Source organism: Artemia sp. Qi Xiang Cuo, chromosome 5 (genome assembly GCF_049724085.1).
Source record: "Artemia sp. Qi Xiang Cuo chromosome 5, ASM4972408v1, whole genome shotgun sequence".
NCBI lineage: Eukaryota > Metazoa > Arthropoda > Branchiopoda > Anostraca > Artemiidae > Artemia > Artemia sp. Qi Xiang Cuo.
In genome coordinates this window covers 52,894,436-52,920,111 of record NC_142798.1, presented here as the reverse complement: position 1 = coordinate 52,920,111, position 25,676 = coordinate 52,894,436, and the positions used below count along the sequence as shown (strand labels likewise).

At 34.2% G+C, this 25,676-nt stretch overlaps 1 protein-coding gene across 3 annotated transcripts in view; it reads left to right on the top strand.

Moving 5' to 3' along the window:
• Positions 1-25,676, top strand: part of Ttc19 (tetratricopeptide repeat domain 19) — a 157,103-nt gene that overhangs the window by 1,561 nt on the left and 129,866 nt on the right. For 2 of the 3 annotated variants that reach the window (XR_016141794.1, XM_089089702.1), the window contains exon 2: positions 6,712-6,885. The exons of the other annotated variant lie outside the window; for it this stretch is intronic. Coding sequence is in view for 1 of the 2 variants with exons in the window: in XM_089089702.1 (XP_088945828.1) it covers positions 6,832-6,885 (54 nt within the window). In the remaining variant the exon portion in view is untranslated. The remainder of the gene's footprint in view (positions 1-6,711; positions 6,886-25,676) is intronic. 3 annotated transcript variants of the gene reach the window in all.

The window sequence follows — 25,676 nt, the reverse complement described above, 5'->3', positions numbered from 1 at the left end:
TTAAGTTTTACATAATTTTGCTCAATTGGATAGCCTACCGGTCTTTTACCCTATTGGTAAAGTTCTACCAAATCATATTATTGAGTTAGGACTAAAGTGAATACACCACTCAATGCCTTTTTTTATGCTGACTACAAGTATAATAATCATTTCTATTGGAAATAATGGTAAAATTCTACTTTAGCTACTTTTGGCTATCTTGGGAAGGAGTTATGTTAAGAAAATTAAACTTTCAGGGATGGGTCCACAGGCTAAAGTATGTCACGGGAAGGAAGTTTGAAATACGTACCTCCACTCCTTCTCCCTCTAGAGGGTCCTGACCTTTGATGACCTTTAAAAATCTGTGTGTTATAAAAGTGAACCTTGCAAAACAGATCTTCTGCTTAAAATGAAGTCCAACAAAATTATTTTCAGCCTCACAACTTTGCTCAATCCTGATTTATAGAGTTTTAAAGATATGCAAATACATTTCCTAAATTTTGAAAATTAACATTGATATGGCTTAAAATACTACTCAAATAACAGGAATTGCATTTTCAGAACTAAAGCCAGAGAAAAAGAATCTTATAACTGAAAATTAAGGTAAAATTTTGTTTTGTCAAAATTTCAATAGGTATAGACTTGTCATGAAGGCAAATTTCAGGATCCTCTAGAGGAAGAAGGAACGGAGATAAGTATTTTAAAATACCTTCCTAGGATATATTCTAGCCTGTAGACCCATCCCTGAAAGTTTCGTTTCCCTAACCTCACCCCTTTCCAAGATAGGTAAAAGTAACTAAAGTAGAATTTTACTGGGCTGAAATTCATTTCCGATAGAAATGATTATTATATTCATAATCAGCATAAAAAATGGCATCAAATGGTGTATTCACTTTATTCCTTACTCAATAATATGATTTGGTAGAACTTTACCCATTATATTAGGACTAAAGTGAATACACCATTTGATGCCTTTTTTTATGCTGATTACAAATATAATAAACATTTCTATTGGAAATGAATTTCAGCCCCCCCTATATATGCCAATTTAGCGTTAGGTTAGGTATATATATGGGGAGGGGGGGGCTGAAATTCATTTCCGATAGAAATGATTATTATATTTGTAATCAGCATAATATATGGCATTAAAGTTCTACCAAATCATATTATTGAGTTAGAAATAAAGTGAATACACCATTCAATGCCTTTTTTTATGCTGATTACAAATATAATAATCATTTCTATTGGATTTGAATTTCAGCCCCCCCCCCCTATATATACTTAACCTAACCTAACCCTGAATTGGCATATATAGGGGGGGGGCTGAAATTCATATCTGATAGAAATGATTATTATATTTGTAATCAGCACAAAAAAGTCATCAAATGGTGTATTCACTTTTGTCCTAACTCAATAATATGATTTGGTAGAACTTTACCAAAATGGCATCGAATGGTGTATTCACTTTATTCTTAACTCAATAATATGATTTGGTAGAACTTTACCCATTATATTAGTCTATATTAGTATTAGTCTATAACATATATTACTTAATGGTTTTTTATGCTCTTTTATTATTCAATTATTGCTTCTTGGAGAAATTGCATTTTAAGCCCTTAATGGGAGCCCCAAAAGGTAGGCTTAAAACAGTCCATAGTGACCAACAGTTAAAAAAAAAAAAAAAAAGAACTGTCTAGCATGGAAAATTGCCATTTGTAGCTGATTCAGGAATGGTAATTGTTATTTTTCTTAGTCTCAGTAGTAAAATGTTATTTTGAAAAAAAATTGCAGGAGTTTTGAAAAAGAGCCTTAAACCCCTCAAGAAGGCTACTAGCATTTTACTATTAAGACTAATGAGAATAATTCACTAATTACCATTTCTGAATCAGTAACAAAAAGGTAATTTTTTATATAAGTCTAGAATTGGGGCTGTTGAGAAGAAAACATATTACCTAACAAAACAATTCTTACTTCATGATATGCATAATTATGTAGGTTAATATATATTTCTGCATAATATGCAGACTACTTCATAGTATATTGTAGTTAACATTCCAACTGCAGTAAATTTCTACCAAATCATATTATTGAGTTAGGAATAAAGTGAATACACCATTTGATGCCTTTTTTTTATGCTGATTACAAATATAATAATCATTTCTATTGGAAATGAATTTCAGCCCCCCCCCCTATATAGGCCAATTCAGGGTATATATTTCTACATTAGGGAGGGGGGGGGTAAAATTTAAAATTACCCCCCATTCACATTTGAAATAAAATTTGCCCCCACCCTTAATATAGAAATATATACACTGAAGTGGCCTAGATAGGGGGGGGGCTAACATTCATTTTTAATATAAATGTTTATTATATTTGTAATCAGCATAAAAAAAGGCATCGAGTGGTATATTCACTTTATGTGTAAGTCAATAATATGATTTGGTAGAAATTTACCCCAACTGCAGCTCTGCTTTACTTTACCCCCAACCCTCCCTAACAAGGCCATACTTGGGGGGAGGGGCAGGGGTGAACCTCCAGCATTTTATTTGGGGGTGGGGCAAGAGGTGTCCATATATGGATAGTCAAAGGGCATGGGATGTATGATATTTTTTCTCCACATAATTAAGGGGAGCAACTGTCCCCCCTTGCTACTCCTAAACAATGCCCCAAAAGGGGGGGGGTTGAAGGGGTTTGAACCCCCCCCCAAAAAAAAAAAATGTTTGTCTGACTTTTAAAAATCTAACAAAATGAATATAAACAAATTTTGTATGCATTTTTTTAGTTTTTTTGTTTAAACCACCCCCCCCCCCCCCAAAAAAAAAATTCGAGTAACCCCACCCCCTCCTGAAAAAAAAATCCTGGGTATGTTCTTGCTCCCTAATATTCAAATATATAGCCTAATTCAATTTCAATTAAATTCAATTAGGTTTTATTAAAACAAATAGAAATAAATAAACTTCTCTATGCAAAAAGCTCATGTTGAGTCCCTTAAAAAATAATTATTCCTCCTAATCATCCTTTATGACTCATGCTTTACTCTTCAACACAGCCACATCCCTCATCCATACAAATCATTATCTAAGAGATTCCCCCCTTCCTCCCCAAAAGCATAGCTACCTTAAATGTTACAAAATAATAATAGATAAATAAAAAACAAAAAACAAACCAATATAATAATGATAATAATTTTTAAAACAAGACAAAAACATCTGAATTATTAATTAACTCTATATTTTGAAATCCAATAAGATATTTTTTCACATTATTTTTAAAAGACCAAAGGGAGCTCCTACATCTCAGCTCTTGTGGAAGCACATTCCACACTTTTGTGCATGCCACAACCAGTGCAAAATCCAACCATACTATAGGTGTTTGTCTTATCAGAAGGTTTGAGGCAGATATTGTGTTCCTAGGGTGTTGTTCTGATACCAACTGGAATAGACTGTGGAATGCTGATGGAAGTAATCCAAACAAAAATTTGAAAATGATAACTGAGCATGATAAATGATAAAGTGATTCATGGGAAAGAAAGTCATCCATATTTCTGTTTATTTTCAGGGCACATTTGTGAATTGAATCAAGTCTTTTCAGGTTTAGATTAAATTTCCTAAATTAATTTTCCCAAGCATTTTGCCATGCATCACTCTTGTTTCAACTCATGTACCCATAGATTAAGCCAACTGCAACAAAACCAAGAACTAAAAACCATATGGGAAATTTATAAGCATGCAAAGCATCAATTATAAGCATCAAAGCATACCATATATTAAATATGTAGCCTAACCTAGGTGCTAGGTGCCCCCTAAAGTCCAAGAGTCTGGTTAGTACAGGAGTACCTATTTATCATTTGGGCCTCTAATAATCTTCACTAAGATCTTTTTCCAATGGGGGTGTGTTTTCTACTTGGCAGGTCAATATATAGGAAATTCTCAGCAATTTGCTTGCATGATTATTTTGTGACCACACAGAAATTTTTCTGCTCACTTTGACAATTTTGTCTCAAAATTTAGTGCTCAGAAAGTGTAGCTTATAAAAACTTGAAAGTGGCAGAATTAATAAAATAGAAAAATAGTAGAAATATATTGATTTTGACTGGAACAAATCATTACATGTAGAAAATATGACTTAGAAATAATTGATCTATAATGGAATGGTAGGTTTTTAATCATTTATTTTAGTCTGTTTCAAGCTGAAAAAACAAGAATCAAGGTATCACCTTTAAGGGATAAAAATTGAAATTACAATAGAAGCAAGTATTATACTTAAGAAGAGCAAAAAGAAGATACATCAAATTTTACATTTACCTTGTTCCTACCTAAGTAATAAAAAAAAACTCCAAATCTATCAAAGAACTACACCATTGGATTCCTTTTTAAAAGTTCTTTACAAATATAATAATCTCTTCTGTTGCAACTGTATTCTAGCTCTCAAATTAGGCCAGATATAGCTTTAAGTTATTTGCAAAATTTTGCTCTTTCTCTTTCAAACTGGATTTTATTGGCATCACATGTCAATTTTTTTTTTATAAGAAAATTAGCAAAAAAATATTGCATCACATACCAGTATTGTGTAAGCTAATTTTCAGCCTGCATGTACTTCCCTAGAGATAAGTGATGTTTAGAAGATCTGATTGAGAGGCTCTGTAATCACATAAATGGTTTCTTTACATAGTGGTGTAGACTATCAGGACATGGTGACTTGTTTGCATCTAAAGTTAGTAGTTTTAACAACAGCTGAAATTAGGCTAATATGTTCATAATCTTCAGGCTTGGTGCAAATTCCTTTTGTGAATACCAGCATTATATTTGCTAATTCGCAGTCTGCTTGTAGTTTCCCTGGAGGTAAATGATATTTAGAAGATTTGCACAAGGGCTCTGCAATCATATCCAGGGTTTACTTCAGTCTATGAGTAGTTAAGAAACTAAACTATTGGAGTGACAAAACAGTAAATGCACCATTGCATGATGTATTTAAGTGGATGATTGGCTTTAACTATAACTAGTATTCCTCCATAAGCTATTGACTAAGAATTGGGTGCTTCATCATTTATTAACTTTTATTTTCAAATACATCTCCTTTGGTGGCATGTAAGTGGGTTTTCATCAACACTCAATTTTGACTGTATGTATTGCTCATCAGAAAGTAATTTTGAGCTATTAGCTTAAATACCATTTCATCAAGATAAGGTTTCATGGGATCCTGTCAAGATCTTGCATTTGAACCAGTTAGGTAGGTGGTAAGTTATAAGCAAATAACCATTCTCCAGCCCAATCAGAGTAAGCTACATTTTCAAATTTGTTGATAGTGTCTGAAGTTACTGTAGACTTAGAAAAACTGTTTGTTCCAAATTGGAATGGTTTGGGGTCAGGAAGAAATAATGCTATACTCTACCAAAGGAGGTATTCTGTAGCAATTTTTAGGAGTAGTCTCATGTTGTAGCATATTTTGACTGCTGAAAGAGGGGTGTGAGGATTTCGGAATATAATAGATTGCAAACAAATGCTGCATCTCCTGTATTGCCATGGTAGGCTAGGGTTGGAAGCTTGACTACTACTACTAAAAATTTGCTACAGCACCAAGCTGCTTATGGCCAGCACAGCTGCTCACACTCCTTCATTTCAATCTATTTATAGCTTTTCTCTTTACACCCTCCCAAGAACTTCGAGTTTTCTTTAGATCTTTTCCTACAAGCTCTTCCTACCCTGTTTGGGGGTGACCTGCTTTTTGTTTGGCCCTAGATGGATGGCAAAATAGGAAAAAATTGGATTCTGCCATCCTTCATCTGCAAAAGCTGTCCTAACTATTTCAATCTTTCTCTCATTACAGCCCTAGAAACTGGGGTAAAATCAGATTTTTCCTACAGCTTACTGTTTGAAATACAGTCAGTCAAAAAGGTACCCAAAACAGTCCATAGACAATTCCTCTAGAAAATATCTAACAAATCTTCCTCTGCATTCCAAAGCACCAATGTTTCTCAACTATATTTGACCACCCTCGTCACTGTAGCTTCTAATATTTTAACTTCTGGTTGTGAGCCCCTTTTACTATTATAACGTCAGTGTAGAATTTGTTTTATAAATACCACAAACATTGATGGGAAGTTACATATTTCCTTGGGGATGTTGAAACTTGACAAATTGGTTAGTCCTCTTCCTGATGTGTTGGCTGGCTCTCAGTTGAATACTCACAGGCTTTTTAGGATGACTCTGGCCCCAAGTCCTGATAACTGTTTACCTATGTTCATAAATAGTTGTCACTCTACATTTTGTTTTTTAAATTTAGTCCACATCTGTGACCCATGTGACTAATGCTCATTAGTATCTCTGAGACTTAAAGAAGCTGTCAATTTACTTTTTTGAGATTTATCAAAGCTTTTATATTGATTAGGGATTTTGTATTTTAGGCTTTGTTTTTTTTTTTAATTTGGTTGTTGGGGAGGGGGAAGAGTGTCTATGCTCATTTGTGGGCTTGGTGTTAATTGCTTGTTGTTGTTTTTTTTACAAAAAAAGTTGTATAGCTCACAATTGAAAAAAAAACAGTACTTGTTAATCTTGGAACATGCATTAGATTTATCTTTGTGTCATTTTTAGCTTTGCTTGCAAATTTCATGGCTTAAGCTTAAATCGAAACACATTTCAAGTCTCCATTTCTCATTTTCCAAACAATGATGCAGTTGATTATCATATTTCAAGTTGAGAAACACACATGCAGAAAGCCTTATGAATTTTTTAGGTTTCAACTGGATAAAATTTTATACAAGTTTCCCTTGAACATTTTTGAAGTACCCTCTAGTGCAAGCATCAGGATAACCTGTCAAATATAACACAAGGCTTCTGAACTGTCTGTGAAATAATGAGGTTCAACTACTCCCATGTTGTACGGATTGCAACGTTAGCTTCAAGAAAGGTAAAAGTTAATTTTAATGCATCATCTTAGCTTTTACTTTGTCCCAAAAATGTATACAATATGATTAGTTTTAACATAATGCAGCTACTTCAGACAAAATGAAAAAATAAAATTGAAACATAACAAAAACGCTTTTTTTGGTTTTTACATACATTTTCATTGAATAGTTATAGTCTTGTGCATTCATTTTCAACTCAACAGCTGTCTTTTAAGCTGCTTTTAAGTGCTGTTGTCTTTTATGCTACCTCCTCAGGATTATAAAGAATAGTTCTGGGGAGTGATACCAAGTGAACATGGGTATTCCACAAAACCTTATAGTCTACCCTACCTTCTCTTGCATGGTAAGATCTAATCAAGGTTTTATATAATATATAATGATGGTAATGTGGAGATTCCCTGATCTTTTTGAAAATAAGACACACTTTTCTTCTTCTTCTAATTCACAGCAGGCGGGCTATTCAGTTGGTACTATTTAGCCCTTTTCTTTTTGCTTCACTCTGTGGGCTACAGAGCTACTGTCTTGGTTGTCTCTTATTTATTAGATATTCTCAGATATCTTTCAGCAGATCTTTGGACTCAAGGAGTTCAACTATAATATGATAGATATCAATTTCTGTGATCTATGTGCAGGTAAAGTTGGCTAGGATCTTGACTGATAATGAGATTTTGTGGTGTTTGAAGCATTTTAACAGTTTACAAAGCAAAGTATGTTGTGCAGACGTCAGCATATTTCATTCGAATATGCTATGGTCGTTTGTTTCATTATTCATATTAATGCCTGTAAAAAGAGGACAGGGGAATTGAACCACTTGAATTAGAAAACTTATATGAGAATGCATGGAAATTTAGTCCATTTGATCCAGAACGAATGCTATGATAAATTTTAGAAATATACTTGTTGGGAAAGGGGGAAAGGATATGATTAATCTTATTAAAATTAATATCTGATAGCATCCATCGGTAAATATCTCTAATTGGGATTGGTCTTCCACTTGGATGGTCAATATTTATAGCATTTTTTGCTATTTCATCAACCTGATGATTACCACTTATGCCAGAGTGGCTAGGAATGTACTGAAAATAAGTTTTTATGCCACTTGAAGCAAGATTATCAATAATACTGAGACAATGATAAGTGTCAATGTCCAACTTATATTGAGGAGCTGAGGCCAGCAACTCAAGGCTTGATAGAGAGTCGGAATATATGATAATATTATTTGAACTTGCAATCAAAGGGTGGTTTTCCTTAAGGTGTTCTAATGCCATGATTATGATATTGAACTTAGAAGACATTAAGGGTGAATTATGATGTAGTAGTTTGCCCGTCGTAGTTTTCAGGTGGGGACAGAAAGCACCACTTACTGCCTTCTCATAGCATTTTGGCCCATCAACAAATAATTTGACGTTAGTTTTCTAAGTAAGTGTATTAAGTTCTGAAAATTTTTTCTGGACAACTACAATGGGGGTTAAATATTTATTCCACTTTGAAACTTCATTATTTGTTATGGGGCTTGACCAATTCCATGGGGGGGATCGGGGGAAAGTGGGTGCAATAGACTTTGCTGGCATGGGGAACTTCTTCTGAATATTGGCATACTCATCTGCAATGCCTCTATACATGGCTGGATTTCTTAACCAAGTATGTAATGTGTGTGAGCTATTTGATTCAATTTTTGTAAGATGTTTTGTCAAGAGAAACCTACGTCTCTCCCATATTGTTGTTAATCCACTCTCCATAAGCAGAAACTTGGTGCTAGTGGGTTTCCTAAGACCAAATATGAGACGTATTATATCATTTTGTGTTGTTTCAATTTTTTGCATCTGGGTCTTTGCACATGCACCATAGAGGATGAGCTCAAAAACAATATGGGGTCGTGTAAGTGATTGATAAAAATGGAGTAAGGTTTTCTCGTTACATCCCTATGATGTGGAAAGAAGTCTTCTTAGTAAAGTTGTTTTTTTATAGCATTTTTTTATTGTGTTTGAAATGTGGAGGTGGAAATTAAGTTTTTGGTCAAGCATGAGTCCTAGGTAATTAATATGATTATCTTCTGGAATAGTTGTTTTATTTAGAGTTAGTTTTGCATTAACATAGTTTCGCTTCCGGTGAAATTGGATTATTTTTTACTTAGTGGGTGCAATTGGTAAATCTGAATGTTGAGAGAATTTTTCAAACTGGAAAAGTGACTGTGCTATCTGAAAGGTGTTGCCAGATGACCATAGCACTAGATCATCAGCATATTGTAGATTCGTGTGGGGTAGGTTCATGTCCCAGAGATATAGGGCAAAAAGGAGGCAACTGAGGACTGCTCCCTGAGTTAGGCCTTTGGTTATTGTCTTTTGGGGTGAAGAGGCTGAACCAACACAAACGATGAAACTTCGCACTTCTACGAAGGATTTAATAAAAGATACCAGCTTAGGGGGTACTCCAAGGTTTGCAAGTTTGTTTAAAAGGATTTGGTGGTTCACATTGTCATATGCCCCTTCAAAATCTAGGAAAGCTGCAACTAGGACATTATTTTTTGAGAAAGATTCATTTATTGCATTTGTTAGCAAAATGAAAGCATCTGTTGAGGAGTGGTGTTTCCTGAAACCAGTTTGAGTGTGAGGGATCATATTATTTTTTTCAACAAACCAGAGGAGTCTGTGATAGGTCATTTTCTCTATTATTTTCCCCATCACAGGAGTAATCATTATGGGCCTATAAGACTCAGGGTTATCTTTTGGTTTATTTTTCTTTAGGTTTGGTAGGAGGGACGAACATTTCCATATATTGGGGAACCTAGAAGATGCCCAATCGTGATTATAACAATTTAGCAGTTCTTGTTTGTATGAATTTGTGAGATTCTTTCTCCATGTAGGGTGTATATTGTCTTAGCTGCCGCTAGTTTTGGTCCTAATATGATGTATTGCATTATTCAATTCATGGATTGAAAATGGATTAGTTATGTTCTCGGATCCTGGGTGTGGTTGGTAACTTGGGTTCATAGGAATTGTGGACAGTTTCCTTTGATTATTTGATGTTAGCTTATTAACAAAAAGAGTTGCAAATAGGTTAGCTTTTTCATTATCATTATCATAATGGGTATTATTTTGTATAAGCTCATACAGGAGTGGGTTAGGGAAGTCTTTTTCCCACAGATGTGGCTTATGACTTTATGTATAATTGGCTCATGTGTTTCTCTGGAGAGATTATTTGCAAAATTATTCCAGTATTTATATTTAGCATCTATTATAGTCTTTTTTAGATTCGATTCTGCTTGTAATTTTTTTAAATATGTAGTAGGTGATGGTTTTTTTTATGAATTCTGTCCTAGCTGCCTTTTTTATCCTCCATTTATTTAGGCACTCATTTGTCCACCATGCTTTAGGAATTTGTTTAGGGAATGTTTTCTTAGGTGTTATCCTGGGGATAGCATGATTAGCTGTATTTATTCGTAAAGATGTCAAGGCTTCAGCATGTGTGTCAACTGTTGTGTTAGAAATGCATGAACTTTGGGTGAAACTTGTAATTTCATAATTTAGCTTATTTTGGAACATAGACAAATTTGCTTTAGTGTTGATATATTTGGAGGTATGAGATAAAGTTTCAGCAGGTTCATTTAGGGAGCAAACTATAGAAAAGTGGTCAGTACATAGACTATCAATTTTATTTATGGAAATTTTATTCAAAAAATTTAATGACACAATTTGTAGGTCTATTGTGGAGAATCTGCCACTTTTTGGGTTGAAATATGTATTCAGGTTTGGAGGGGTAGCAACAGCTAATTCATTATTATTTGAATTCATATGCTCAATGAATTTACCAGCTTTATTTGCTGGTTTATTCCCCCACAAAAGGCTGTGGGCATTGAAATCTCCACAAATAATGATATTTTTTAACATATTAGAATTATTTATATAATTAAAGAAATCCTTGGCATCTGTAGTTTGGCCATTAATGTTATAAAAGCTTATTATGTAGGTTTTTAAATTATTCAGGCAACCACTGATACCAAATACATCAACATCATTTGTAAAATCTGGAAAATTGATGCCACAAAATTTTATATTATTTTTCACTAATAAAGCTATCACGACTCCTCGTCCTTTTGAAGATTTATCCTTTCTGAGGATAACACATTCGACAGATTTGCGTAGCTGAGTTTGGGTTAAATTTGTGTCCTAGACCGACCCAAAATTAATGGAATTATTGTTTATAAATTATGTTCGTTCAGTTAGATTTTTTTATGTGAGTGATCTTACATTCAATTGTAGTCTTGATATATTTTGTTTTGTTGATTTATTCTTCATATGACTGTGTATTAATGTTTAGCTTTGTGAGAATTAAATCAAGATCTTTTTTGGATTTAATGAGCTTATCATATTGGAGGTAGATTTTTTCCAATTATACAATAATGTTTGTTTTTTGTAGTTGAAGCATGCTCATGGTATGAACTGCTTTACAGTTTAGAATGAATAAGCATATATTTGGGGATTGCATTTTTGGTTGTGCATCCTGTTTGTCGGTTAGGGGATTGATTCCTGGTAATGTTTCTGGTTTGTTTCTTCTTGGGAGGGGGGCCAGGCTGACCTCATCTTACCGGACAAGGAGGCTTGTTGGCTCGGTGATTCCTTCTGATTGGGATTTGAGCTAGGGGGCTTAGAAGATGGTGTTTTATATGGGGTGCTTGATGCATTGGGGGCGTGTGACTTGGGGGTTTTGGTTCGTTTCATTACAGGCTTTATTTGGTATTGTTGGGCAGCATTTGCTTCCATTGCTGCAAAGGGGTATGGGATGGCCTTCTCTGTTGATATTTGGAGTGTTAGGGCTCTTTTCTTGTATGCAGGGCATAATGATTTATTTGTAGATTCATGTGGGCCTTTGCAATTGATGCATGTAGGCTGAGTGTTGTTGCAAGTTGTCAGCTCTTTAGGATGGAAAGATTTACAATTACTACACTCTCTGAGAATTTCATTGCATTTGTTTGTCGTGTGTCCCAGTTTGTGACACTTCTGACACTGGATAGTCTAATGGGGGGGGGGGGGGTTAATAAAAATAATTTTTTCTTATATAGTCTGATGTTTCCTAATACGGAAATTCCAATTAATAATTAAATGATGTTTCCTAATACGGAAAATCCAATTAATTAATTCAGTGGGGAAATTTAGTCAAGCTCTTGGCTGACGGTTCGCGTGTGGCTTACCTGAGTGGAGGCGGAACTTCTAGAGTAGGGGGCTTAAACTAGTAGTACAAATAGGGAGCTTATATTAACGGTCAGACTGAGTTAAAATCAGACTGAAAAAGTTCAGTTTCCCTTAGGAGCGAGTGGAACCACAAGGACTAACAAACTTGAGAAATATTAACATAGAGAGAATAAAATAAGAAAGTAATGTGTTTATTTTTACTCACATAATCGTCGCAGAGCTCGGTGATAATATCAAAGACACATTACAATCGAATACAAACAATGTTCAATAATACTGTTTTCAAGTTTTCATAAAATTCACATAAGTCCGCACGAAATACTCTTGAGAAGATTACTCAAGATTGATAACAGACTCACACAAGACTGTTTAAAAGACAGTCCAAGGACTAGTAAAAGACTCGGATGAGACTCCAAAATAAGACTCCAAATAAGACTGACTCAAAATTGCTAAGTTCTAGCAATCTACTTTTCCCAATTTCGCTAGAGGTTACGTCCGGGCGTTACTCACAAGTACATTTTACAAAATCTGTTGGTTCTATTATATGACCTATGTTGCTATTGGGTAATGATGAACCAATGAGCTACTTGGGTTTAATTAAGATTTATGACTTGTAAGACATCACTTTGGAATTCTTCAAAACAAACAAAGTTATACACCGTATCTTTTTGCTTGTAAGGTGTCACTTATTTCCTGGAAGGCTGATGATTTATTTCTGTGAAAATTCTTAAAGAACAATAGGATTTAATTACATTGAGATGTTTATTCTGATATTTTCAGAACGAACAAGGTTTTATGCTGTAGCTTTTTGCTAATGAGGATAATAAATCTTAAAGGACAATAGGATTTAATTACATTGAGATGTTTATCCTGATATTTTCAGAACGAACAAAGTTTTACACTATAGCTTTTTGCTAATGAGGATAATAAATTCTACTATCTCTTGATGGTTTGGTATTTCAAGCTCTTGAGATTTAAATTACATTGTTAGTCACCTGTCATATAAAATTTGGTCAAACTGATATTTATTGCATACATTGGCGACACAAAGGTGGATTTATTTATTAGATTTTCTGTGGGAAAGATTATTACAATGTATGTTTAAATTAGATACATTTGTTTCACTATGTTAAATTGGACGTTTGAGTCTTGCTCGATCTGTAGGTCATTTGAATTCTTCAAGTTCATATTTTGGGTGGTTTTACTTTTACTTGGGTAACTTTAGTTGGAAAATTTTGAGGTTTTTGAAAATTGATCCCATTACATATCATCCTGTCCATTCTTAACGATGTCCTCATCGTTGTGTTATCCTACTCCTTTTACTCTTTTAAATTGTTATCATTCTATAAAAGAATTTAACTTGGTACTTATTACTTGAATTAACTCAGCTTAGGTAAATTGTCCAAAAAAAAATTTCGTATTCCCGATTGCTTTATGAGATTACATATATAAAGACATTACTTTAAAGTCCATCACCTACTCACTCTATTTGGTGAAAGGGCCAACGAGTTTTTATTGACTATAATATTATGTTATATGATTATATGACGATTATTATTCCTCCACCTAATATTAAGATTCCTTCACCTGATGCGACTATTTTATCACTTAAAATGGTGCATATTTGCCTTTTTCAATACCTGACTATACTTTCACCTGACGTTATAATGATACGATTATATTATTATTCCTTCACCTAATATTAAAATTCCTTCACCTGATATGCTAATACTTCTACATGGTTTCAACTAATTAAGTTCTGCTTTTGTAATTACTTTATTACTTAACGTGGTACATATTTGCTACTTCTAATACTAGTTTATACTTCCACCTGATACTATATTGGTACGATAAGTATCTGACTTCAAAAACATTAAACTACATCCAAAACACCTAACTACAATACACTGATATGTATGAATTAAAATAGTTTGCAAGAGAGAAAAAAAAATTTTTTTTTACACATTAACATCTTTTAACTTAATATCTGATTGCAACACTGGGATAAGGTAGCTTGCACTGGTTTTCATCTTTTTTTTTGATGTTTTTCAGTATTTATTAAAGTTACAAGTTAGATATATAAGACTTCACACTTACTTCATTATTCTACGTGTCTATAATACTCACATACGTTGTCACTTAATTTTGGGCTTGCGTTGAACAGTTATTGTGTCGGTTAATTGTTTATGGTTCGTCTTCGTGGTGTTTCATCTTTTTGGCACTTGTTGCTTGGGATAAGTGTTTACATTGTTCATAAGTATGACTGTTGCACAAAATTGTCCGTGCATGTTTTGTCATGTCAAATACGATGGGTTGCTGTCACAGGGATGTTGAAATGTCTATTAGGTACATAACCCTTGTGGAATTGATTACATGAAATGGGTATCTTGATCGCTGGCTGGGTATCTCTTCTTGAACACTTTTTATCCTCAGGAAAATCTTATGCTCGTACTGTCTGTGTTTCCCGTAAATTGTTCACGTTCAGTCCTTCTTGTATTGTATACTAGGAACATACTCTTGGGGAACTGATTACATGAAATGGGTATCTTAATCGCTGGGCTGGGTATCTCTTCTTGAACACTTTATCCTCGGGAAAATCTACTACTCGTACAGTCTGTGTTTCCCGTAAATTGTTTATATTCAGTCCATCTTTCATTTGGACGTTGGGCTGTGTTACGACATTTAACGTTATCTATGTCAGGATCAAAACTTGACTTGTCCTTGATTCCCAGTTAAATGATGCACAATCATTGAGGGCTTAACTTGGAGATTAAAATACTAATAACTGGTTGGTTCTCTTCTCTGAACACTTCATTTCGGGAAAAATTTTAGCACGTACAGTTTTTATTTCCCATTAAATTGATCATGTTTGGTTCTTCTTTACATGGATGATGGTTTGGTTTTGCGAAATCTAATAATAATTGGATAGAGTCAAAACTTAAGCTTTTCATCTTGGTTCAACATATTGTCTCTAATTTGGGGCTTAAGATATATAATCCTTGAGGGATTGACTCTAGGGTTATTCTTGGTGTTCCAAACATTAAATCTTAAGGACTTTGCCGTCTAAGGATAGTAATTTGACGTATATTTATGCAGTTTTACGACATGACTGGTCGAGGCGATTCTCTAGGTAATCATTAATTCAGATATATACTTATATATGGGGTCCTTGGTTTGCCGACATTGCTTGAGTTAAAATGACTTGGTACAAGGTTTTGGTGATTTGGATTTGTCGTCAGGGTATCGTCTTCAGATATTTCCTTGGTGAGTACTTGTCGGTGGTTGACGAATGATGAAAGTAGATGCTACTGGGTTGTATCCTTGTTGCTTGCTGTTACGCCAATAATTAATTTGCACTGATTACTCTGCTTCCTGGAATATAAATATCTGGGCAGAATCACATGCTCTTTACAATTACATAAGTTAAAACATATATAAAAACAATACACAGTTTTCATAATATTATACGTAGACTATTGTTTGAAATAATAGTCGTGATTAGTGGTACTAATAATATCAACTTTTATATGGATACTGTTAAATTCAAAGACAAGACGAATAAAAGCAATCTTCGTGATTTTACATGCATATTGTAGAAATACTAGGTTACTATACTAGGTTGCTATACTTGGTTGATTATCTCGTAGTAACCTAGGAAATCATAATAAATATGTTTATGTTTACGAAACACGACACTATATAAGATTCTCAAGATTTGGTAATTATATGTATACTTATATATGTATGCGCAATTGGCACACATTTAATATTCAATACGTTTTTAAATGTTATTTAACACTCGTCTACTTTAGCATTTGCTTTTCTATTATACTACTACTTGCGAGGTAGGCTACATGGTTTATATGAGAGGTCTTGATTTACTATAAATTTTCAAATCTTTATTGTTTATGCGCGTCCATGCCGCTTAGGAAATATATCTTTGCAGCTGCATGGGTTTGCAAAAAAAAATAAGTGGAAATTTGGGACTGGACATGGCACGAATGAGGACCTCTACTCTCATTTGCCTGATCATATCCACCCTTATTTTTTCCTTAAGGGTTATCAAGGAGTTCTGGGTTTAGGTTTTGCATCTCAATTGGCTCGATATGATCTGTCTTTGCTCTTTTTCTACGTGTTATCCTAATTCTTCCGTAATTTAGGCTTAATAGTGTTCTTACAGTTAGAGAAATCATGAATAATAATCCTATCGTCAGGAGAATATTCCACCAAAAAGTTGTTGAAAATAGTCCGTATTTACTTTCTATGTACATCAATCTTTGGTCTTCATTGGTGAATAGGGGAATTTGAGAGTCTAAGGCTTCTCTTATTTTCGTCAGAGGTAAGGTTCCCTTGATATTCTCTATTTTTGACCATATTGTGGCTTTTACTTCTTCGTTTTCAATATTAGGAATTGTATACGACAAATTCAAAGGTTTGAAATTGACCACCTTGGGACTTTTTATATTCGTGCTCGTGGTTATTAGTGGTGTTTGTACCGTGGCTTCTTTGGTTACTAATCGACATCCTTGTTTTATGGTTATTGTTCCCACGTCTTGTAATTGTAGTTCAGTTCTGTAGCTTGGATCGATTCTTTCTGTGTTATTATAACACGAGATAGTCCCCACTGTTTCTTTTGGAACAGAAAACAGCCACAGATCATTTCTAAGGTGAATGAATATTTTTCTCTTAGTACTGCCTATTAGTGCTTCGCATGAGTTGTCAATTTCTTCTTGTTGAGTCTCTTTTAAAAATATATCTAACATACGTGATCCAGGTTTAAAATTATAAACTGGCAGTGTTAGCTGACCCACTAGGTTTTTGAATGCTACACATTCCTTTAGGTCCCGTGGGTTTGCTAAGGCATATTTCCTCCTATCTTGATCAACTAGCAAGTACTCCGCCTTGGGGGTGATAGTCATAAATGAATTATTTCTACCTATATTGGCTGGAAACATGGAAATTTTATACAAGTCATATATTGATTGTTGATTTATTAACGGGATTGTTACTACTGCAAATAATTGTTCGTTTATCTCTGTGATGTGAACCTTCAGCTTGGTGTAATAGTGGAATAATTTTGCTACTTCCGGTTCTGTTGGTAGATGTAGTCCGAACGTTAAATGCGTTTTTATTTCATCCAAGATATTTTTCAGGTTCGAAGGATTGACTCGGTCATATGACAAGGGTCCTCCGGTAAGGGCGAACACTGTAAATTCAAATGTGCTTAAGGCGGTCGCTAGATTGAGCAAGGACATTGTCACTATATCTAGTGAACCCATGGCGCGGCTTGAATCGGTAATCACACGATTTACTTCATTTTTTAAATAATTCATTATATTTACTGTCTTTGATATTTTCTTCGAGATTGCCTCAATTTTGTCTTTCTGATCATTGGCTATACTAGCTTGTATCTTTTGGACATGTAAGGTCACCTTCATGGCGTTATTTAGTTTTCCTATGTTTTCCCTTAGGATATTTAGGTCTTCCTCAGTTAAAATCCCAAACAAGCGAGAGGCTAATTCTTAAACGATCGGTATTAGACCAGCTGACCTTCGGCCTTTATTTTTCAAAAAAAATACATCGAAGACTCTTATGGTACTATACTTTAACTTATTGAACTTATTAACTTATTGTATTTCTGTATAGAACAATTCGAATAGTGCTTGCAGTCTCTGTCTATATAATATTAGGAAAGATTGGTGAATCGATACTCACAGAGCGTTTTTCTCGTTTAGCTCAGGTAATTGTTCAATATCTTCCTTTGCCGGCTGGTGGGCCATTTCTAATCTTGCACAAGTACGCTTGCCATCTATTGTCCAACATTTCTTATGTACGTAATCGTCTTCTTCCTCTTTCTTAGTTTTATTTTTCTTTTCTATTGGTTGAATCGCTTGTACTTTTATCGTTTGTATTTCGGTACGCCTTACTGAGAGTCTTGCCCTAAAGCCTATAGTAAATATGCCAATCGAATGGGTGCGGTAATACATGGGTCCTGTTGACTACGTCCATTTTGTAAGTATCGTTGATCTTAGATAGGTTAGTGTGGTCAAATTTCTAGGTGTTTTCTTGCTAAGTGCGTTAATTTCAGGGATTGTGCTCGTCGTAACTTCTGACATTAAAGATTGTATATCTATTACTGGGGTCTCATATGTGGGCGTGGTTGTCTTGGTGTCTCTTCTTTTTCTTTCTGTAGGATTTTTATTATTATCATCTTGTTGTGTATTTTAAAATTTTAATTACTTATAATTTGTTGGTCAATAATTTGTCTTTAGTCTTTTACCTTTGCGAGTTTTGATAATATTTGCTTGGTAACATTTTGTTCAGGATGATTTTGCCATAATTCCTTGAGAAAAGTCCATCGTCTCGGTAGTTCATTTGGCATTGCGTAATTTCCATCATAGAGTTTATTTCTCTTGGAAGTTGTCAAGAAGGAACCTGTGGTATATTTTGTCGTAGTATATTCGCTTATAGATCCGTCCGCATTACTTAATTCTCTTTTCCTTCTGCTTTCTTTGTTGTAACTACCTAGTGCTTTATTAATTTCTGTCATTTTCTTATAGAAGTCGTCTACTATGAATTTTGACTTCAGTTTGGGAGGAAAGGGAGGTATATTTTCTTTATTTTCCTTATGATACATGTCTTTCATGGTCTGCAAGCTTTTATCTGATTATAAGAATTGGAATATGGAATCCTTCAATTGATTGGTATTCTTCTTTAGTCTCATTACTTGTTGAAATAGGTTTTCAAACGGTTTGGGATCCAGTTTCATAAATATTTTCCAAGCATTGGGGCTTGCAAGTAACGAGTTCTCATGTTTGAAGATTATTCCATGTTTTACCATATCTTGGGCTATGGTTTGGGAAATGAGGATTGTTATGACTTTTGTTATCCACATCCTTTTTGCTGTTTATGGAATTAATATTTCATTAGACATTATACAGGAAAACTTCTTATGATTGATAATTGAACGAGAACCTAGATTCCTATTATTTGTTCTTTTTTTTCTTTTAGGGGAGGAGACAAGGTATTAATTTTGATATTGTATTATGTTTATTTATTATAATCTTTATTGCCTAAAGGAAATAATATGAGATTAAGATTCGTGGTCTTACAATTTTTACTTTGCATATGGTTAATGTATGGTTGATTCTTAGGCTGGGGGAATAGATATTTTAATTGCTTTCACATGAGAATTTTTGTTTTAACATAAAAGTGCTTGGGTTAACTTTGATTTTTTCGATTGGGACAGCTTTTTTTGTTTTCTTGATTACTTTTGATTTTGATTCATAAGTTTTAATTGTTTTAAACACAATTTCATTACTTCTCACTCTATATAGTACACTCTTTGGATTATACAGATATTGTTTGTAGTATTTTATTTCCTAGATGGGGTCGTGTTTCCCTTGATATTTTACTCAGTGTGGATTTCCTTCAATTTTATAAACTAATTTTTGCTTTTTACATTTGTCGAGGAGTAATAAATCTGTCTGGCAAGGACCTTTAACATACCAGTACCGAACTTTATGTTGTTTTTGTAACTTTCGTATTTCATGTTGAACAAAATGGAGGTACTTGCCCTTTCTGCTGTTGTATTTTATTCCTAGCTTCCCTCTTGCGGGCCGATATTTGGGTGTATTTGCTAAACGTAATCCAAAGATATATGATCCTATGTTGTATTCTCTTAAATCGTGTTTGACATCCCATTTCTTTGAAAAATTTTCTTCCCCTGATTTATTCACAATGATCATTGCCGTCGAGTATATAACATTTTCTTTCGCATGTTTAATACATATAAACGCTGTATCAATAATTGTTTTGGCCATTTCTTTATTTGGTCCTTTCAGAACATTTCAGAACAATAGCCAAAAGGAGGTAGTTTTTGTTGACTTTTGTCTAGTTAACTTTTTCAAGATTGGTTATAATCATAGTATACTCTCGGTCGAGGTCTAACTACCTTTTCACTGGCATTTCTTCAATACATCGGGTACTAATTCGTTCGACCGTAATCCGAGTCATCTAAAGCTCAATATTAACCAATAATGAATATTTACCTTAAGTGGAAGACAAGGTAACTTTAAGTTGAAGTTGAACTACTTTTTCACCGGTGCCACCTTGCATCTGGCTATTTGTGTGTTCGAACATAATTCGCTTTCCTAAAGCTCCGTACTCTAGTTTAACGACTTTGCGGTCGTATTACTGGCTTAAAAGTACAGAGACTTTCGAGAAACTACCTTTTTGTCATTATATTGATAATGTACTTAGATCTCGTGACATTTACTCTGATTCATAGTTTTATAACTATTAATACAATCCTGGTCTATAATGCACTTTCTGTTTAAAATTGTGATAATAATCGATTTTCATAGTTATAACGCTTTAGGTAATATTGTAAGGTTCTTTTACTGTTTATTTTAACGAGATTATTTATATATACAGTTTTTTCGACTAATTTTGGGTTTTAATTTCAATGTTAGTACATCATCTGGCAGCGCCATCTTTGAATTCGGAGATTTAAGCATATTGAGTAGTCAATCATTTTGCCATGACGAATCACTTTAGCTGAAAAATTGGGGTTCAAATATTGTATCATTTTTTTAGTTTTCATGTATATTTAGGTACATTAAATAAACTAATAATTTGTTTGGGAGGTGCAGACCCTCCAGAGTGGCGGTTATGTAATTCCTTCGCATATTTTGTCGAATGACTTTTCGGCACAACTGAGATAAAGACAATGGGTCATTTATTATTTTTACCACGGAGAAACTTAAGTTCACGTGTGATTGGCAACAGCATAGTTGCTCACGTACGATTACGTCTAATCCAGGGACTATTTTTCTTCCAAAGTTTTCATCTTCTTGGAAGAAATTCAGGATTATTTTATTTATGTCTTTATATTCTCTTGGGGTAACTTGAAAAATGGCGTATCCCCTTGACGGGTTTATTGGATTAAGATACGTATTATTTATACAGTTGGTGTATAAGGCCTTAAGGAAGCTTTCACCTTTTAGCATGTGTCCTTGGTCTATTAGTATGGAGAGAAATTTTATGGGCCAAATTGTGGTTATATTGTTGACGTCCTGGTCGTACAAATAGTGTCGGCAATATATTCACACAAAGAGCTTTCCATAGTTTTTGGAATCTGCTGTATTAGAACTTTGAAGGCTAGATTGGCACTTAGTCTAGTGTGCTCTAGTGTTTTTGTCATTGCTCGTGCACTAAAGTTATAAAGCACTAAAATTGCCGTTAATCTTAGGATCATTCGTGGTTCCAACATTGTCTTTTGAGATTTTAGAAGATTATATAGTTTTGGGCAGTCGAGATTTTCTACTGCTCTGACAAGTTCCATTTCTTTTAATGCATTATCGACAAGTCCCCATTCTCTTAAAGGAACATTAATGTTGTTTACACTATGTCTTTTCTTAAGGTTTCGTGAGGTTAGATTCTTTAGTTCACGATTATTTAATTGTTGATGGCTTGGGTATTTTATCATGGTTACTTTTTTTTCTTTACTTTATTCTATTATATTTTAGGCTAATATAAGCCACGTGCCATATGGTTGATTGTTTCGGCATTTCCCTTAACCATTGGTTTAGGCTTATTTCACATACCGTATCTGCAAATGTGTTTTTATATAAGATTTATCAGTAATTATGAAGTAAATTATTACTTAATAGTAATATATTTTCCATTTAATTATGTTAAGTTATAATAGTTTAAGGTATAACAATGATTATATAATAGCTATGCACTTTCAATCTTATAATGTTTACCGTAGGTTATAGTTGTCTACTTGGCTTTTTTTTTACGTTATTTAATTTTAACTAGTGCTCTTGCATTATTTTTGGTACAAGTCGTTCTTCGCAGAGGAAATTACTGCTCCAAGAATAGATCCAAGGAGTAACAAGATGTCGGGACTGAAAGTAATTTCTGAAGATTAGCTCCAGAACAGGTCCTCCAGGACCTATTCCAGAGCTAAGCTCCAAAAACTAATTCTAAAATCATCCACTCTCCGTACACAACTTCCTCATGTATGAAGCTTTTTTGCTCGTTTTCTTCACAGATTCTTTTGAGCTGTTACTTTTGTTATAGTAAATTTTCTAGTAGTAAAATCAATGTAGTGTACTTCTTCCTGTTCTAGTTGTACTTTGTAAAAAATACTTCTCCAGGGCGTCTGCCCACAAGATAATCAACATTGTGCCTACACATTGAATAAGCATTCTCCACACATCGGACTTTTTTTGTCCATCTTCATACCTGACTCCCGTATGATCGTGTTGATTATATTACTACGCATCTTTCCCCGAAATAATCAACAGTTAAAACACGGAGTCAGAGTATTCCCTACGTCTCGGAATGTGTCCACGTACCTGTAACACTTTTTGTCACAGTGATTCTTTATAAAGGAAGAGGTATCGTAGGGTAATTCTTACGGATCACTTTCATAGGGAGATGAGTTGATTATCTCACGATGGTCCCACGGACAAACAATCATGACGAATGGGAATATAAGATACCCAACGTAACGACCACTGACCAACGATTTTCCATGTTGTGGGGTCATTTAATTTGACTGTAGTTTATAGCTCTTTTTATTCACTGTTCACTTCCTTGTTGGATAGTACCTTCTCATAGTTATCCCGAAACCAGTCGGGAGGCATATGGATAGTATACACGACTTCCACCCGACTGCTCAAGGCCTCCTACGACTGAGGGTCCATTCATTTGTCAGTTATTTTCTTTATTATGGAGGCACGACTTGTATCTGTATGGTTGTTCTTAATATAGAGCCAGGGCCAAATGGGAACGGATACGGAATGATTGAATACCGCTTCTTTTCCACCATGGCCACCGCCTCGCATGACTGAGGGTCCATTTGTTGAAGGAGTTCGACGGCTAGGCAGTTGTAGTGCTTGTGGAGTGATTTCTTGTCGGACTCCATTCAAGGGCTAACGAAACGAACAATAGCTTCAGTCTCGATCAGCCATGGAAAAAAACCTCCACACAGAATTTCGACACATTAATGATCCAAGTTTCATCCAGAACGATTTCTGCAAGAGGGAGTTTCTATGTTCTACAGGGAGTCACAAGATCCGATCAGATGCTACATAACAAGTCAGCAACAGACTTTACAACGCCCGTATCTCCCTTATTTGGTAACTTGTGTAATTTTTTCTTAACAGAAGGCAAGAGTCAAGTACCCGCACGGTTGGACGATATACACCGTGCACATTCCCGGCTCAAACCTCCTATGTTCGGGGGTTCATCCGTCTTCATCATCGTATAACGTATGGACATTTGAAATATTGCTCTTATTCCATTTTCAGAGTATTTCATGGGGTTATTCGCTGATTATTATTTTATTTTGCTTTTATGAATTAAGGATTGTCATGTGTACTGAGCTCTCACTAATTCCTGAGAGAAGAAAAAAAAATTTTATTGTCACCTTGGAAGCATATAAGGTACTACTACTGATTCTTAGCTAAAAGTATCTTTTATATGGATTCGAGTGGGTTTTTTTTTGTAGTTAAGTAAAGGGTCGTATTATATTGTTCGTTAGCATGTTTCAGGTAATGCGATATGTGTCGATTATTTTTATGAAACTCTAAGGTTTTCTATTAGAATTTAAAGTGGCACTCGATTCTATACTTGTTGAATCCTTGTTTACAACGAAAATTCTTTCTTAAGTAACCTGTAATTAACGAGGCTTCTTTTTAAACAACCTTTTTAAGCGTATATAGTTTCGACAAATATCATTAAGGCCCTTTTCTGAAAATATAGACTTATTCTTTAAGGCTTTTGAAAATTAAGCTGTAAAACTGTAATGTATTTTCATTTATCTTTATATCTCATTTAGCTGTAACTGGTGCACTAAAGTATCTATTCTTTCATTTTCTTTAGCTTTGTATATCCTTGATTAATGGGAGTTAAGTGAGTTGAAGTGTAACTCACTTACTTTTAAGGTGTTAAATCGTCCTTTCCCCGTGGCGGAGTTACCGCCCTTGGCAGAGATACTTATTATCAATTGTGGTATTATCTATAGGTTTTGTAGTTTGTCGTAAGGCATAAAAATTTAATTATTTTGTATTTCCTAAATGAAAATTAAAATATATTTATGCTTGATGCAATGTAGGCGCCGTGCTAAGGTGCCGCGCGATTAGAGGGGGGGGAGGGGGCTCCTAAAGGTGGTTAGGATATTATTTATAGTATCTGTTATTTTCTCCTTGGTATTTTATCGTGATGATCTTTACTAGTTTACCCTTCTATATTAGCTCGTTTAGAGAGAAAGTTTCAAAAATTTTCTTAATTATATCTACCAATTTAGTTGTTTTGAAACATGTCTTCTGAACAAGGAGTAAAAGTGCTTTATCGGTTTCGGGATCTAGTCACTTCCTTTCTTTTATGGCCACAACTTTCGTTTAATGACATTAGAATTTACTCTTTAGTTGTTCATACTTCGTATAAATGTCTGTTTTCATGTCATTAATTTTAGTTAAGTACATATGCTCGCTAGTGAATATTTATCTTTTTGAACTCTTGAATACCATGCCTTCGCGAACCTTGAATTTCGTGAATAACATGTGGTTTACTATGCTATATTTCTCGGGGGGTTAAGGATTATTAGGGACCTGAGGTCGTAACTGGCTTATAAGGTTAGTAAAATCTATTAATTACCATCTTGTCATAAGTGCATTTATGAATTACTATAATTTTTGGAATTTCTTTCACCGTAATTGGTTTTCTCTTTTTGCATTACTTGATTTCTGAATTATTTTGCTTATTAGTCTATATTTCGACAGGCCTATGTTGGTTTAATCTAGTCTTGCTCTTCTTAGCGATTAAGATTAGCATGGTGTTTAATATTAACACCAATATTATCTTGGCGATACTTAATATTATCTTGTTGTTTGATTTTAATGGTCGTGATTATCTTCCAATCACAGTTCTAAACCTTTCTAAGGCTAAGAAATTGTCTGGCCTAGGAAAGTTTTTTTTGTTAATCTTTTGTTACAGGTTATTTATTATACTTTAATTGCGCGGTTCTTTTGTAGGGTTTGACTCGCCTTAAGGTAACATTGATTGAATTTATTGCTGCAATTTTTAGGGTTTTTGATGATTATATTGCTCTTTGTCCATCGGCTGTAAGCGTCCTACTGTTTTTGCTAATTATTGCAACACTAATGTGTTATTTAGCTAATTGTCAGTCACGATCCTAATTTATGGTGTGAAAATTTTCTATTAGGGAAAATATATTCTCTAAAGTTGGTCATCAAAGATTGAAAAATTAATCAATACGCGTCCTTTTTTTTGAAATTTTATCTTACTTTTGACTCCTCGGTACGATATTTTGGAACTTTGATAGCTATTTTCACGTATTTGCTTTGCTTGGAAGGTTTTTCTTTAATACTTGTCACTCTTGACTTAGAGGATATGTACATTAATATTGGATTATGCCACTCAGGGAATTCGGTTAAACGAATAGACTAGGCCACACAAAAAAAAAACTTTTCTCTCTTTTTTTTGTAGGGCTTGTTTTTATAACTTATGAGTTATATTGGCCTGGGAGTTTTGTTTGTATTTATGGGTAAAGATTTATACGGCGAGAC